General features: G+C 43.0%; 1 protein-coding gene across 6 annotated transcripts in view; it reads left to right on the top strand.

Annotated features, from left to right (window-relative positions):
- The window catches only part of Kmt5b (lysine methyltransferase 5B), a 62,847-nt gene that overhangs the window by 34,998 nt on the left and 12,054 nt on the right, over positions 1-15,795 (top strand). For 4 of the 6 annotated variants that reach the window (XM_042675842.1, XM_042675838.1, XM_042675840.1 and 1 more), the window contains 6 exons: positions 3,874-3,942; positions 8,946-9,111; positions 9,692-9,801; positions 11,661-11,827; positions 12,042-12,061; positions 12,147-12,283. In XM_042675842.1, the coding sequence (XP_042531776.1) occupies positions 3,874-3,942; positions 8,946-9,111; positions 9,692-9,801; positions 11,661-11,827; positions 12,042-12,061; positions 12,147-12,283 (669 nt within the window). Of the gene's footprint in view, positions 1-3,873; positions 3,943-8,945; positions 9,112-9,691; positions 9,802-11,660; positions 11,828-11,996; positions 12,062-12,146; positions 12,284-15,795 lie in introns of those variants that run through there. The other 2 variants (XM_042675839.1, XM_042675844.1) reach the window with 2 other exon arrangements.

Genomic DNA, 15,795 nt, shown 5'->3' with positions numbered 1-15,795 from the left:
ATATTGTTTTTGTCACCAAAGGGATAGGGCTTTGAGCTTTTATCTCTGCTTCCAGGGCAAAGGGTTTTGAGTCTGGTGGGTAAGCATGCCAGCAGGGGTTTAAGAGTGGCAAGCCAGCCTGGCCCATTTCCTCTCTTCCTCATCACACCCACACTGGCATTTTGTAGCCTAGAGTCTGGGACAACTCAGTGAACCAGGTGAGGAGCACTAACGGGGGATAGGAATTGGTGAGGAGAGGTGGCCAGAGGAAACGTGTCCCTTTTTGCTCCTTTTACTTTTATCCTTTGCTAAGATTAAAACAAGACACATATTCTTCACTCATTGACTGTATTTTGACTCGAGAAATAGGTAATAAGGTGCCTTTGGGATTTTTGTAGAAATAGGTAATAAGGTGCCTTTGGGATTTTTGTAGAAATAGGTAATAAGGTGCCTTTGGGATTTTTGTAGAAATAGGTAATAAGGTGCCTTTGGGTTTTTTGTGCAGTGTCCTGCTGTTGTCTCTTTAATCACTGAAATGAAGTATTCCATGCCCGTTTCCTTTGTTCTCATGAACGTGAGAGACCAGTGTAGTCTTCTCCTAGAAGACCTTAACAGATTTTATGTCACCCTTTAGCCCTCCTCTTTTTTTTTTTTTTTTTTTTTTTAACACACTGTAGTACTCTTCTGAGTCACTACAAAGGTTTTTAATTTTGGCCTGGAGCCATTGAACGGTGATAAAATTTCAGGGCTTATTTTGATTATGCCTTGTATATTGAGATACAAGGATATGGAAAATTTGGAAAATGACTTCATCAAAATTAATGACTTGTGAAATAACTTCTATTCTGAAATCCCTGTGCTTTATTCCGGAGGATGAAGGGTTAACCTGTTGTTGGCTACTTCAATAGGAAACACTCTAGGGTTTTTGTTTTGTTTTGTTATAAAGGTGATGTACACAGGGGTTACTGTCTAATAAGTCAGGTAATGAGTACATTTCTTATTGGACAGTGTCACCCCTTCCCTCACTCTCAGTGTTCCCCTCGTGGGGCTTGAACTCTGGGCCTGGGCACTGTCCCTGTGCTCTTCAGCTCAAGGCAAGTGCTCTACCGCTTGAGCCACAGCGCCACTTCCAGTTTTCTAGTGGTTTATTGGAGATAAGAGTCTCACCAACTTTCCTGCCCGGGCTGGCTTTGAACTAAGATCCTCAGATCTCAGCCTCCTGAGTAGCTAGGATTACAGGCGTGAGCCACCGGGCTCCCAGCTCTCCAACATAATGTCTACTGAGTACCACACCTGTTTACCCAAAACTAACAGCTGTTTATCCAGCCTTTTTGTTTTGTCGGTCACGGGGCTTAAACTTGGCTCTGTCCCTCAGCTCTTCAGCTCAAGGCTAGTCCTTACCACTTGAGCCACAGCACCACTTTCTCTTTTCTGGTAGTTAATTGGAGATAAGTCTCATGGACCTTTCTGCCTGGGCTGACTTTGAAGCATGATCCTCAGGTCTCAGCCTCTTGAGTAGCTAGGATTACAGGTGTAAGCCACCAGTACTCAACACTAATTTTTTACAAAAGTTCTTGAGGTCATCGATGCTTATCATTAGTTTAGTATGAGTCACCAACAACCTTTCAAAATGCAGATTTAGTCAGTAGCTTTAGGGTGGGATCTAGGACTTTGCATTTCCCAGACTGTTTGGCATAGTTAGATTTAATCTATCAGGTCTGTGGCTTTTATTGTCTGTGATGTGGCCAGTGGATAAGAAATTCCTAACTAGTTTCTGATGGCTCACTTAAAACCATCTGTTCATAAAGTGTGAAATCAGAAGCGTTTGCCTCCATGCAGAAGACTCTGGGTTCCATTCCCAAGGCCATGAAGGAAGGGAAAATGAAATGTGAAGTGCAGAATTACCACACAATTACCATTTCAACTTAAGACCTCAATAGCCTAAGGACTCTTTAAGTCAAAATGCATCCTGTACACACAGAAATTGAAGCATCTAAAATAAAAGCTAACCCTGCAGAAGAAATATTTGCTCACAATTTTCAGTGCAACATTCCATTACAATTTGAATAGTCCCTAAAATAGTGTGTGGAGAGGTATCCAAAGCCGCCGCCTCCTGGCAGATTGGCTTCAGGCTAGAGTGGTGGTGCAGGTGACATCCTCCTCGTCCCCCCCCGAGGCTTTCAGTGTGGGTCTCAGCCTTCGCCTGTGAGCAGCAGCTGCATTTGGGAATCTTTTTTCCCCTAGCTTTGTTGGGGGTGGAATTGGGGTCCTTGTCTGTGTAAGGCAAGCACTCAGCACTCAGCTGTGCCCACAAGTGTGCTGAAATCCCTATCAATCAAGCTAATCAACTTAGGGAAGTGTACACATTTTCATTTTGTCTTAGTGCACTTACTTGAAGATAAAACTGTCCTTTTTAGCTCTTTGTCTTTTGAGCAAGAATTTACCAGAATATTGACTTAAATCACTTTTCAAGATAATAAGAAAAATAAGGAAAACCAACAGTGCTTTATTGGAGAAGTTTATAAAATAACTCCTAAGTTATCATTTTATGGACCTCTCCATCTTTGGGATGTAAAAGAAGTGATGGGAAGGTAATGGATCTTGGATTTTAATTTTGTGTACTGTCTGTTTACTTGTGTAAGTGGTCTTTGTTGAGGCTAATATATTTGTAATTGGTGGACCTTTTTTTTTTAGTTTCTCTTTATACCATTTTGCTTCCCCTCTATTTCTTTCAGCTTACCTTTACGAGTAATGCTTAAAAATATCATGTTTAAGCAGAGTACTGGTGGCTCATGCCTGTAGTCCTAGCTACTCAAGAAGCTGAGATCTGAGGATTGCAGTTCAAAGCCAGCCTAGGCAAGAAAGTCCCTGAGACTCTTTCCTCCAGTTGATAACAAAAAAAAAAAAACCAAACTGGAAATAGAGCTGTGACTCAAGTTGGTACAGCTTTAGCTTTGAGCAAAAACGTTCAGGAATAGCACCCAGGTTCTGAGTTCAAGCCCCATGACTAACCAAAAAAGAAAAACATTATGTTTAGTGATTTTGAGAATTTCCACAACTAGCTGTATCTTGAGAACTGTTGTTTGTTAGTTTGGAAAGGGCTTTTGCAACAGTCTTCCTATATGGCCCAGACTGGCCTGGAATTTTCAATCTTCCTGCCTCAGCCTCCTGAATTCTGGATCGCAGGCATGTACCACCCACTGTTCCTGGCTTTGAATGCTTACATTTCATCTATTCCTATGTTTACCTACTAAGCATAAGTACTTGGTATAGATAAGATGTTAATTTTAATTTATTGGGGATAATTCAGATTTAATTGACTTGTCAGTTACGAAACTTAAATTCTTGAATAGAGTTGTTGATAATAGCTCTGAGTTTCCACAAGGAGCTGGGGGCAGGGTTTTGTAAACATGGGGGGGGTGTTCAATAATGCCTCTTGTTTAGGCAGAGTGTGCTGATACTTCACAGTATCTTAAGTGGAAGAGACTTGGGCCAGCAGAAGGCTGAGGAAATGGTATTATAAAGCAACAAGAATTGTCTCAGGGGACTTTCCTTTGGAACTTTTCTAATTTGAATATGAGTTTACAGCCCTTACTCATCCCTTCACAACTGTAACTCATTTCCATTTTACTTATGCATGTCTTTTTTATTCATATCCACTGGTAGATATTTATCACTTAAAGACAGGTACTTGACTAGAATGCCTGAAGATATTTCAGGCCTTTTAATTTAATCAATGGGAAGACCTGGCAGTGTTACCTGTTAAACCTACCCAGGGCTTCATGAGGTTCTTAAATACCGTCTTAAGGATTTCTACTATAGCAAATATTAAGTCTATTTAAACTACAAATACAAGTTGTACAAATAGCTTTTTATTGTTCTTTATTTATGTAGCGCTTTTCCTTCGAGGAGCTCAAGGCATTTTTCAAAGTCTGACGGTCTTTACAACAGCAACCCTGTGAGGTAGGTTGAATGCCTTGCGAACAGTGAGGTACTGACTGACCTGTTCCAGCCTATGCAGTGTGTGCTAATGGTGAAGTGGTTTGACATGCTTGCACAAACACTTATTTAGAACATTTAACAAATCTTTTGAACAGTTTTACGTTTTGGAAACAGAAAAAGGAAAACAAAGAAAAACCTTTGTATTCTATAGTGATAATATTAAGAGGAATCATTGGTTTAAGATGAGGTCTGTGAGCCTGGCTCAGCTGGAGCACTGGTGGCAGGTAGGTTTTTGGCTCTTGTTTTCAGGTCCAGGAGTCTCTGCAGCTATGATTCTGAGACTCCTTGCCTACTAGCTACAAACTGGAACTTTCTTTAGAGGGACATGTATTCATTATGTCTACCTGTGACTTGCTTTACGTATTAAATTATGTGAGCATTTCTGTCTCTTCCCTTTCTAACCCCCTCCTCCCTCCTCATACCTCCTGAAAGCCTGAGAGACTCTTCTCCAGTTAACCACCAAAAAGCCATGAGTGGCTCAAAGTGGTAAAGCGCTAAAGGCTTGAGCAGGAAAGCTCAGCAGCAATGCACAGGCCTCGTGCAGTTCAGGCTCCTCAGCCAACAACAGCAACAATAAAAAACAGGGACAAGCCGGGTGCCGGTGGCTCACGCCTGTAATCCTAGCTATTCAGGAGGCTGAGATCTGAGGATCTCGATTCAAAGCCAGCCCGGGCAAGAAAGTCCGTGAGACTCTTATCTCCAATAAACCAGTAGAAAACTGGAAGTGGTGCTGTGGCTCAAGCGGTAGAGCACTCACCTTGAGCTGAAGAGCACCAAGACAGCGCCCAGGCCCAGAGTTCAAGCCCAGCAACCGACAAAACAAAACAGGGACAAATGGGCCTATTGACTAGAAATGATGAATACTTTTCTCTTGCCTCCTCTGCCACCTCCTGCTCTAATACAAAGCTTAAACATTCATATTTTATCCATCCTTTCCACTGTAGTATCAGTTATGTAAGCCAGACCTGTTAGTTGCAGGGTACTGAGCTGATACTCAATATCAAGCCTAAGTGAGAGCCTTTTCTTTATTTTTCTTTTCTTTTCTTTTTTTTTTTAAAGAGCCTTTTTCTTAACCAGGATTAACCCTGAAGGAACACAAGAGGGCTCTCCTAGCCCAGTGATAGAGCTGAACAAGAAAGGCCTGTCTCTTGCATTCATTGGCCCTGAGTCCTTGGGCAACCACCTAGTCTTTTCTGTTTTCTTTTTTTTTTTTTTTGGTCAGTTGTGGGGCTTGAACTCTGGGCCTGGGCGCTGTCCCTCAGTTCTTCAGCTCAAGGCTAGTGCTCTACCACTTGAGCCACAGCACCACTTCGGTTTTCTGGTGGTCAATTGGAAATAAGCGTCTCATGAACTTTTCTGCCCAAGGCTGGCTTTGAGCTGCGATCCTCAGATCTCACCTCTTGAATAGCTAGGATGACAGATGTGAGCCACCAGTGGTCAGCCAGAGCAGACAAATCCAAGAGGCTCTTATCTCCAGTTAAGCAGAAAAGAAGCCGTAACTGGAAGTGTAACTTGAGTGGTAGAGGATCATTCATGACTGAAAAAGCTGACAGAAAATGCAAAGCCTGAGTTTCAACTCTTGTACCACCACAAAGAAAGAAAAAAACAAAACTAACGCAACCAGAAAGATGTTTTTAGATAGGTAGGAACATGTTTAAGAGCGCAAAGAATACACATAAAGCCAAATGTCCAAGGATTTCAACGTCTGTAGCTTATTTTGCTGTGGTTTTCTTCTTTACTATTATTTAGTATTTACGCATTTACTTATTTAGTGTTGGTATTGAAGCTCAAACTCGGCTTTGTGCTCTCCTTAGCACTATTTTCAGTGAAGGCTGGCACTCTACAACTTGAGCCATATTTCCACTTCTGAGTCTCTTGGATTTATTTGCCCAGGCTGGCTTGGAACCTTGATCCTCCTAACTCTGCCTCCTGAATAGATAAGGTTACAGATGTGAGCCATTGGCACCCATCTTTGAAGTGTATTGATTGATTGATTGATGTTACTGAAGATTGAACTCTTGGCCTTGCTCCTGCTACATAGGTGCTCTACAACTTGAGTCTCTCTGACAGCCCTGTTATTTTTAAGTGGAGTGTCACTGTTGCTCAGTTCAACAGAGATGTGTATAAAGATACCTTGGCTCTTTCTGTTGTACTGTATATCATGGATAATTTACTGCATTTGCTAAAAGGGATCTATTGCTTTCCTACTTAGTATCAAAGCGTGGATCATCTGTTTGCCACCATTTCTTATTTTGTATTGCTTGAACTGTTAGGCCTGAGCCAACAGCGGCTTTTGTTTGGGCTTGTTTTTTCCCTGTTCCTTCTCCCCTCCTCTCTCTTTCCCCTGAGGTGGAACCCAGACTTTGTGCTTGTTAGGTCAGCATTCTACCATTTTGAACAAGCTCACTCTACCAGTGTATCCTCAGCCCTTGTTTGTTCTTCATATGCAATAACCCTAAACAGCTAGAACCATTTTCAGATCTTATCTTGAAAAAAAAAACAATTATGATAGCTACATAAGTAATTTAATACAGACCTTTGGGTAACTCACCAGTTCTTCAGAACTTTAGATTACTTTAGTGACAGCTTTCCAGTATCATTGGGACAACCTGAATACAGGTTTAAAGGCCTTACATTTATCTGTATGAGAATGTATGTGCTCTGTGCTCATAACAGTTGTGAGAATCCAGTTATTTGAAACTAGGGTCTGGTGTAAGTTCCAGGTGATAGCACTATGTTAATGCATCTAAAGTCCTCTAGAAGTCCCATCCAGGGAACAGCATTATGCCTGTCCTGAACCTCATTTCTTCCTTAGTTCTAGTATTTTCCTTCACTATTGCTAGACAACTTGCCCTGATCAACTATTTGAATCCAGTCTTAAGATCTTCTTCTTGTGTTTCTTCTTACTTTGCCTTCCCTTGCCTGCCTGCAGTATTGTGCTTTTTCTTTTAAAAGTGAAATCACTTCCTTTGTTGTCCAGCTCACTGTCACTTCCAGACCACGCTCTTCCTGTTCCTATCAGTCATCCTATCTTTTCCAGATTTTGGATTCACCAATGAACATGGTTCTGGGTGCCAATGCCTAGCTTAACTGTTTCTATTCTTCTTATTCCAGTCACAGTTTTCTTTTATAGAGCAGTAGCCTTGTCTTTTGCTTCTGGTATTTCTCACTGTAGCATTTCCTGAGTGGGTGCACATGGGGCACTAATAAACACTCCTTGGTGAAGTATGTGGCTTGCAATCGTACAGAAATGTCAGTTGGCACATTGTGATAGCTTATCCTGAAAGAATTCTGCTGAATGTTTCCTTTGCAGGAGTTAGTGCTGTATCTTATCTCAGTTTTAGTATTTTCAAACTCATGAGATGTGTAATTCTAACTATTAAAGAGCCATAGTTACAAATATTCCCTCCTGAGCCTCTAATTTTTTAATTATTATTTTTAAGCAGTAGTACAAAGGAGTTGTCACTCAACAAAGCAGTTCATGAATTTAATTCATCTTGATCAATTCTAAGATTTTTTTTTGGGGGGGGGGGGCTCCAGTCATGGGGCTTGAACTCTGGGACTGGGCGCTGTTCCTCAGCTCTTCAGCTCAAGGCTAGCACTCTACCACTTGAGCCACAGCGCCACTTCCGGCTTTTTCCTATTAGGTTATGTGGTGCTGAGGAACCGAACCCAGGGCCTCAGGCATGCAAGGCAAGCGCTCTACCACTGAGCCACCTTCCCAGCCTATTCTAAGATTTTTTTTTTCTTAGTATATTTTATTTAAATAGCAATCTATAATCCTCTTTAATATTTTGGCAATTGTTTTGGTGAGAAAACTAGCCAGCTGAAATTGATGTGGAGAATTTTGAAATGAAGATCTGAATAGTTTTATTTAAAGGACTTAGCTTACTGAGAAGACAACTTTAGAATGAAGGGCTCTCAGTCTTTTTTGTTGTTGTTGTTATTTGTGGGGCCTGAACTCTGGGCCTGGGCGCTGTCCCTCAGCTCTTCAGCTCAAGGCTAGTGCTCTACACTTGTGCCACAGTGCCACTTCCAGCTTTTTCTGCTTATGTGGTGCTGAGGACTCCAACCCAGAGCCTCATGCATGCAAGGCAAGCGCTCTACCACTGAGCCACCTTGCCAGCCCTTTCAGTCTTATTTTGACAGTGATTTCTATCAATTATTAACACATTCGTTTCATATTCTGAAGTCATTATGGCTGATTTTCACAACTAAAGCCTTCTAAAATTCTGCTATCGTTGTAGTTTCACCATTGTAACTCTTCCCTTTTTTGTTCCCTAAATGCAGTTGTCAAAGACATCAGGGGTGAGAACATGAAAGTGTATTTGAAGAGTTGTTGGAATATTCAGTGTGAGAGCTTCCTAGTTTTGGACAAGCACAAACCCTCTCAGCTTCACTCTATGGGTTGTAACCATACTTGTCATTATACATTCAGCTAGATGTGCTCTAGTTTAGAACTTTCGTAAACGAATAGAATAAGCCTAAAGCAGATGAATTTTTGTTATCTATTAATTAGTTGGCAATAAATTAGATACAGTTAAGTATAAATAATAAAATATGGTTTGAAGGGGCTGGGAAGGTGGCTCAGTGCTAGCATGAAGCTCTGGGTTCGATTCCTCAGCACCACATAAACAGAAAAGGTGAAAGTGGCACTGTGGCTAAAGTGGTAGAGTACTTGCCTTGAGCTGAAGAGCTGAGGGACAGCACCCAGGCCCAGAGTCCAGGCCCCACAACCAACAACAACAAAAAAAAATGGTTTGAAGAAAGAAATTGTATTTCCAGGTGGTCACTGTAATAATTGAACATTGTCAAGACCATTGTTTGCTTTTGTTAGATATTTGTTCTAATTACTAACTATGGCTGGTTTTAGGGTATTAACTCTCAAGATCTCTTAAAGTGGATCAATGTGGTAACCCAAGAATTGGGACAGATTAACTTAAACTTACGTTGATTTCTTTTAGATTCCGGCCTATTAAGGGAAGGCAAGAAGAACTAAAGGAAGTAATTGAACGTTTTAAGAAAGATGAACACTTAGAGAAAGCCTTCAAATGTTTGACGTCGGGTGAATGGGCACGGCACTATTTTCTCAACAAGAACAAAATGCAGGAGAAATTATTCAAGGAACATGTAAGTCTTTCTTAAGTAGATTGATGCTGTTTTCCTGCTTAGAGGAGATTGCACAGCTCATGGAAGTGTGGGTATTAAGTTTGGTTTGGTTTTCTTTCTTTTCTTTTTTCTTTTTTCCCCCTTTTATAGTGCTAGGGAAGGAACACAGAGCCTTGCTCGCGCAAAGCCAATTGAGTCATTTCTTGGCCCCTTTAAGTCATTTTTCCAAGAGGAAACTTGGTCATCCAGGAGTGAAGTAGACAGCCTGTTAGGTACTCATATGTGAAAAACCAAAATAACAGTAAACTTTTTTTGTTGTTGTTGGCTGTGGGGCCTGAACTCTGGCACTGTCCCTCAGCTCTTCAGCTCAAGGCTAGCGCTCTACCACTTGAGCCACAGCGCCACTTCTAGCTTTCTCTGCTTATATGGTGCTGAGGAATTGAACCCAGGGCCTCATGCATGCAAGGCAAGCACTCTACCTCTGAGCCACCTTCCCAGCCCAACAGTACACTTTTTATACTGTTGGTAATGGTGTTCTTTTACAATTCTGAGCAAACCTAGCAGCATAAATAATATAGTCATTTTTTTTCTCCTGTTTTAGGTATTTATTTACTTGCGAATGTTTGCAACTGACAGTGGATTTGAAATACTGCCTTGTAATAGATATTCATCAGAACAAAATGGAGCCAAAATAGTTGCAACAAAAGAGTGGTAATTATTATTTTAGTTTAAACTCATCATTTTATTTAAAGATTTCCTAAATTGCCCTTGAAGTGTTAATGTCAGAAGGCAGTGTTAATCCTGCAGTCACTGGTAGAGCATTACTCTGGCCAGAGTGGAGTGCAGTGGGGAAACTCAGGTCCCATCACAGGGCCAAAATGCTTTTAGTTCTCCCTAGGTTGAGGCTGGATGCCCTCAGTGTACAGACTACTAAGAGATTGGGGATTCCAGGGTTGATGTCCAGCCTTCTAGTCAGTCTCCTGCCAGCCTAGAGGAAAGTCTGGGAGGTGAAGACTTAATAGTTTTAGGTTCTTTAAGCACATTTCCTCAAAAAAAAAAACCACACACATAGCATCTTAAATAAGTCATAGTATTAAACCTTGCTAGTGAGCTCAACATCAGCCACAAATGAAAGAGGAGATTCCATGACCGTATCTTTCTTGTAATGCCTGTTCCCTACCTTATCTCTCAGGAGGAATGTGCAGCTGCACTCACAGTTTTTGAATATTTTCTGTAGCAAAAATGTTAAGGATCAGGTACCTAAGACTGGAATGAGTAAAGTGGCAGCAGTACCGCCTGTGCTTTGCCTGAGATAGTGCAGACCCTACGGCAGATGGGTTGGGAGCTAGGGAGCTATAGCTGCACTGTGTGGTGCCCTCCTGTGCGGTACACCGGCCACCAGTGACCTTGAGTCCGTGCCCTGGCATCAGTGTGAAGTAGAAGGGCTCTGTATTGCAGATACAGAGTTTCCAGTTACACTTGATTTCTCATTGATAGCTCATATTGATTCATACTTAAGTATGGGCATGTTAAGTTAAAATAGATTACCAAAAATAATTTCAAGCTAAATCCTAGTAGTGCACACTTATAATCCTAGCTACTCAAGAAGGTAAGGTCTGAGAATGGGGGTTCAAAGCTAACCTGGGCAGAAAAATCCATGAGACTCTTACCACCAATTAACTAACATAAAGCTGGAAGTGGAACTGTGACTCAAGTGGTAGTGCCTACCGAGAGCAAAGGCCATCCAAGAGAACAAGGCCCTGAATTCAAGCCCCAGCATCAGTGCACGCACGTGTACACACACACACACACACACACACACACACACACACACACATACACATACACATAATAATAATTTTATCACTTGTCTCTTTTTTTTTTTTTTTGGCCAGTCGTGGGACTTAAACTCTGGGCCTGGGCACTGTCCCTGACCTCTTCAGCTGCAGGCAAACACTGTACCACTTGAGCCACAGCACCACTGTGGTTTTCTGGTGGTTAATTGGAGATAAGAGTCTTATAGACTTTCTGCCCAGGCTGGCTTTGAACTGTGATCCTCAGATCTCAGCCTCCTGAGTAGCTAGGATTACAGGCATGAGCCATCGGTGCCCAGATCTCTTGTCTCTTTACTTTCTTCATGTGGTCACGTGAAAACTTGAGCTTGTGTAACACTCCTAGTAAGCTGTGTGCTCTAGCTGGTGGCTCTTCACCTTGGGGTCCTCGTAATGCTTTACCCCTGTTGGTCCCTGTCTGCTTCATCCAGGCTCAGCAAGTCTGCAAGCACTTTGTACCCAGGAAGCACTGTTCTAGGTGCTGCAGGATACTCAGACACATGGGTGGCCTGATCCTTCTTCTGGAGGCACTCCCGTTCTCTCATAGGGACAGGTAGATAATAAGTAACCATGGTACAGGCTATAGGGGTCCAAGGAGGAAAAGCGGATACCCAGCTGGCATCCCAGGTCAGGCAGGTAAAATACGCAGTTTCTGGTATTTATTGGGCAGGCTTATTTTATTAGGAGAAGCCTTACGGTTTATAATTACTAGTAATTTTTATCACATATTTTAAATAGGAAACGAAATGACAAAATAGAATTACTGGTGGGTTGTATTGCGGAACTTTCAGAAATTGAAGAGAATATGCTACTTAGACATGGAGAAAACGACTTCAGTGTCATGTATTCCACAAGGAAAAACTGTGCTCAACTCTGGCTCGGCCCTGCTGCGTTTATAAACCATGGTAAGCTGTGTTTCCCAGGTATCTGCGGTGGTGCTGGGGAGGCCTGCCGTGGCTAGTGAGAGACCGGTTCCCTTAAATACTCCCATGCAACCTAGGGCCTACAGTTCTGTTGGAAATTGTGAAATTGTCTGGAAGCCTTTTCAGATTTCTGTAACTGTTCGTGTTTCAGATCTTATCAGCAGTTAATTGACTTTCTCTTTTGGACATTTTTCAGATTGCAGACCTAACTGTAAGGTAAGCAACAAAAGCTTTTTATAACCCTCAAATATTTTGTTTCTGCCTCAGGTATGAGATTCTCAATGAGTTCCTTTTATTTCAGTTTGTTTCAACTGGTCGAGATACAGCGTGTGTGAAGGCTCTAAGAGATATTGAACCTGGAGAAGAAATTTCTTGTTATTACGGAGATGGGTTTTTTGGAGAAAATAATGAGTTCTGTGAATGTTACACTTGTGAAAGGTACTCTATCAAGATTTTCGCTTAAACAATCTTGAAATTACATGTTTATGGGTATGAACTCAGTTATCTTTTTATGATTTAAGGACAGTTTTTTAATTCTCTGTGGCCTAGAGCTGTGCCATGTGTAGACTCAGTCTTGTGCAGTTCTTCAGCCCCCCCCCCCCACCCCCCCTCCCAGGCCTCACATTGCCAGCTATCATGAATACAAAGGTGCTAAAGGGAAGGAGTAACAGCGCACACACATGCACACACAGCCCCAGAATGGCAAGTATAGAAAGCCCTGACTTGCCCTGCATGGCAGCACACTGCGTCCTTTGGAAGGCTTGTTTCCATGCAGTCCTCTAGACCACTCATCAAGGCAGCTCTTTGTAACCATCAAGATTCTGGATCCTCAGGGGCTGGGAAGGTGGCTCAGTGGTAGAGCGCTTGCTTTGCATGCCTGAGGCCCTGGGTTCGATTCCTCAGTACCACATAAGTAGAAAAAAAAGCCGGAAGTGGTGCTGTGGCTCAAGTGGTAGAGTGCTAACCTTGAGCTGAAGAGCTGAAGGACAGCGCCCAGGCCCAGAGTTCAGGCCCCATGACCGGAACCAAAAAAAAAAAAGATTCTGGATTCTAGATCCTGGATTGGGGGTGTGGCTCAGTCAGTGTGGAACCGTTGCCAAGCATGTTCAAACCCCTGCCTTGGCTCCCAGGGCCAGTTGGTTTAAAAAAGATTCTGTAGGTAGGTGCTAGTGGCTCACGCCTATAATCCTAGCTACTCAGGAGGCTGAGATCTGAGGATCATGGTTCAAAGCCAGCTGGAGCAGGAAAGTCCGTGAGGCTCTTATCTCCAATAAACCACTGGAAAACCAGAAGTGGTATTACGGCTCAAGCGGTAGAGTGCTCTCCTAGAGCCGAAGAGCACAGGGACAGCGCCTAAGCCCAGAGTTCAAGTTTCCTGACCAACAACAACAACAAAAGAATTCTGCATCCTTCCTAAAATTGCCCACCTCTACCCTGGCTGGCAGGACCACTTCACACCACTGCTTATAGTGCTGCTGTAAGCAGTAAGCGCACCTCAGAGATGAGGCGCAGATGAGGCAGGCAGAAGCTACTTAGGCTGCTCTTGGGTGGCAGTGCTGACTGCACAGGGCAGGAACTTGCTTAAGGGACACCTCACATTGACCTGGGAACTTCACTCACCTGGCTGATACCAGACCTCAGCCACTTCCCTGTGAGAAGCAATAGCACGTGACTACCAGCAGCTGCCTGGTCCTTGTTCTTCCACTTGTGCTGATTGCAGAGTCTTGTGAGAGATGAGGTTCCCCAGTCACTTTGGGCCATTGCTAATCTGTAGCTATAGTTAGAGAAAACAGAGCCTTAACCACTTTTTTCCACCCTTGAGCTCCTGGCCACCAGCAACGGCAAAAATTATTCCTAATGCTGCTAGATTTTTGCTAGACTAGAGGAGAATATGTAAAATTTTCACTGGCACTAGTGGCCACACAGGAGGCTAAGACGTGAGGAGTATGGTTCAGTGCCAGCCAGGGTAGAAAGACCTGTGAGATTCTTATGTCCAATAATCTATCAAAAAGCCAGAAGTGGCGCTGTAGCTTAGGTGGTAGAGCGCTAACCCTGAGCAAAAAAGAGCTCAGTGCCCTGACTGGCACAAATAAATAATCTACGTAAAAAACACTTTCAATAAAAAGTTTCAAAACCCTAGGAATGTTCAGGCATTGTAATACCCAGCACTCAGGATGTTGGGACAGAAGGATCATGAGCTCAAGGCCAACCTAAGCAACATAGTTCACAGTTCATTTGGGCTACATGGTAAGATCCTATCCCCCCAAAACAAACAAACAGTGGAAGAGGGCAGCTGGAGGTGTAGCTAAAATGGTAAAAACTCCTATCTAGCAAGCTTGAGATTCAAGGCTCTAAATTTAATCCCCAGTACTACCCCTTGCCCCCCCCACCAAAAAAAATTAGCCATTAGTTGGATCTTAGACCAATTTACAAAACCAAAAGATCTTTTAGGTCAGCACTCCAGGCTGAGACCAGAGAAAATTTGAGATTGAGACTAACCTAGGCCATGTGGCAAGATCCTGTCTCAAAAAGAAAAACATTAATCCATGATGGCTTTCAACCATGTTTAATAATACCTTAAAATCACTTTATGGGAGCCGGGCAACAGTGGCTCACACCTTAATCCTAGCTACTCAGGAGGCTGAGACCTGAGGATTGCAGGTTCAAAGCCAGCCCAGGCAGGAAAGGCCGTGAAACTCTTTTTTTTTTTTTTTTTTTTGGGGGGGGTGGTCCGGTCGTGGGGCCTGAACTCGGCCTGGGCACTGTCCCTCAGCTCTTCAGCTCAAGGCTAGCGCTCTACCACCTGAGCCACAGCGCCACTTCCGGCTTTTTTCTTTTTGCTTATGTGGTGCCGAGGAATCGAACCCAGGGCCTCATGCATGCAAGGCAAGTGCTCTACCACTGAGCCACCTTCCCAGCCCCCATGAAACTCTTATCTCCAACAAACCACCAGAAAACTGGAAGTGGCGCTGTGGCTCAAGTGGTAGAGCGTTAGCCTTGAGCTGAAGAGCTGAAGGACAGCGCTCAGGCCCAAAGTTCAAGCCCCACAACCGACAAAACAAAACAAAACAAAAATTACTTCATCAGGAAAACTCAGCAAAATAGTTAAGCCAAGTCAGACTGTTGATGAGTGTGGGTACATTGTGTGAGGGCAGGGGCAGGGGAGTCCCGCGGGGCACACTCTGTCTCGTGTTCGCTGCCCTGACACCGTAATAATTGTATCGCTCGTATATGAGTGCTACATATTTCATCCAGAAAACTGAAAGGACAAAATCTAACACTGACCCCTGCAAGAAAAAAAGACCTAATTAAAAATAACTATAAAGACATAAAAATATGGATTAAGCCATGGCTAAAGGGATAGAGCACCTTCCTGGCAGACATGAAGCCCTGAGTTCAAGCCAAGAACGTAGGGGCTGGGAAGGTGGCTCAGTGGTACAGCGCTTGCCTTGCATGCCTGAGGCCCTGGGTTGGATTCCTCAGCACCACATAAGAGTGGAGCTGTGGCTCAAGCGGTAGAGCGCTACCCTTGAGCTGAAGAGCTGAGGGACAGCGCCCAGGACCAGAGTTCAGGCCCCATGACTGACAAAAACAAAAACAAAAAAAAAAAACAAGAATATAAAAATATTACTCCTCCCTAACTAATACATAAATTGTTGGGAACTTTTAAGTGTTTAATTTTTTCAGTTAGTCAAAACTGTTTGAAGCTGGGCACTGGTAGGTGACACCTGTAATTGTAGTTACGCAGGAGGCTGAGATCTAAGGATCAGTTTCCTGCCCAGGCAGGAAAGTCCATCAGATTCCTTATAAGCTATCAGAAAAGCTGGAAGTGGAGCTGCAGCTCAAGTTAAGAGTGCTAACCTTGAGCAAAAAAGCTCAGGTATAGAGCATAAGGCCTGAGTTCAAGCCCCAAAGAAAAAATAAATTATTATATGGCAGAAAGAAAAATA

Source organism: Dipodomys spectabilis, unplaced genomic scaffold, assembly GCF_019054845.1.
Source record: "Dipodomys spectabilis isolate Male_0828 unplaced genomic scaffold, ASM1905484v1 ptg000030l, whole genome shotgun sequence".
NCBI lineage: Eukaryota > Metazoa > Chordata > Mammalia > Rodentia > Heteromyidae > Dipodomys > Dipodomys spectabilis.
This window is presented reverse-complemented; position numbering and strand designations above follow the sequence as displayed.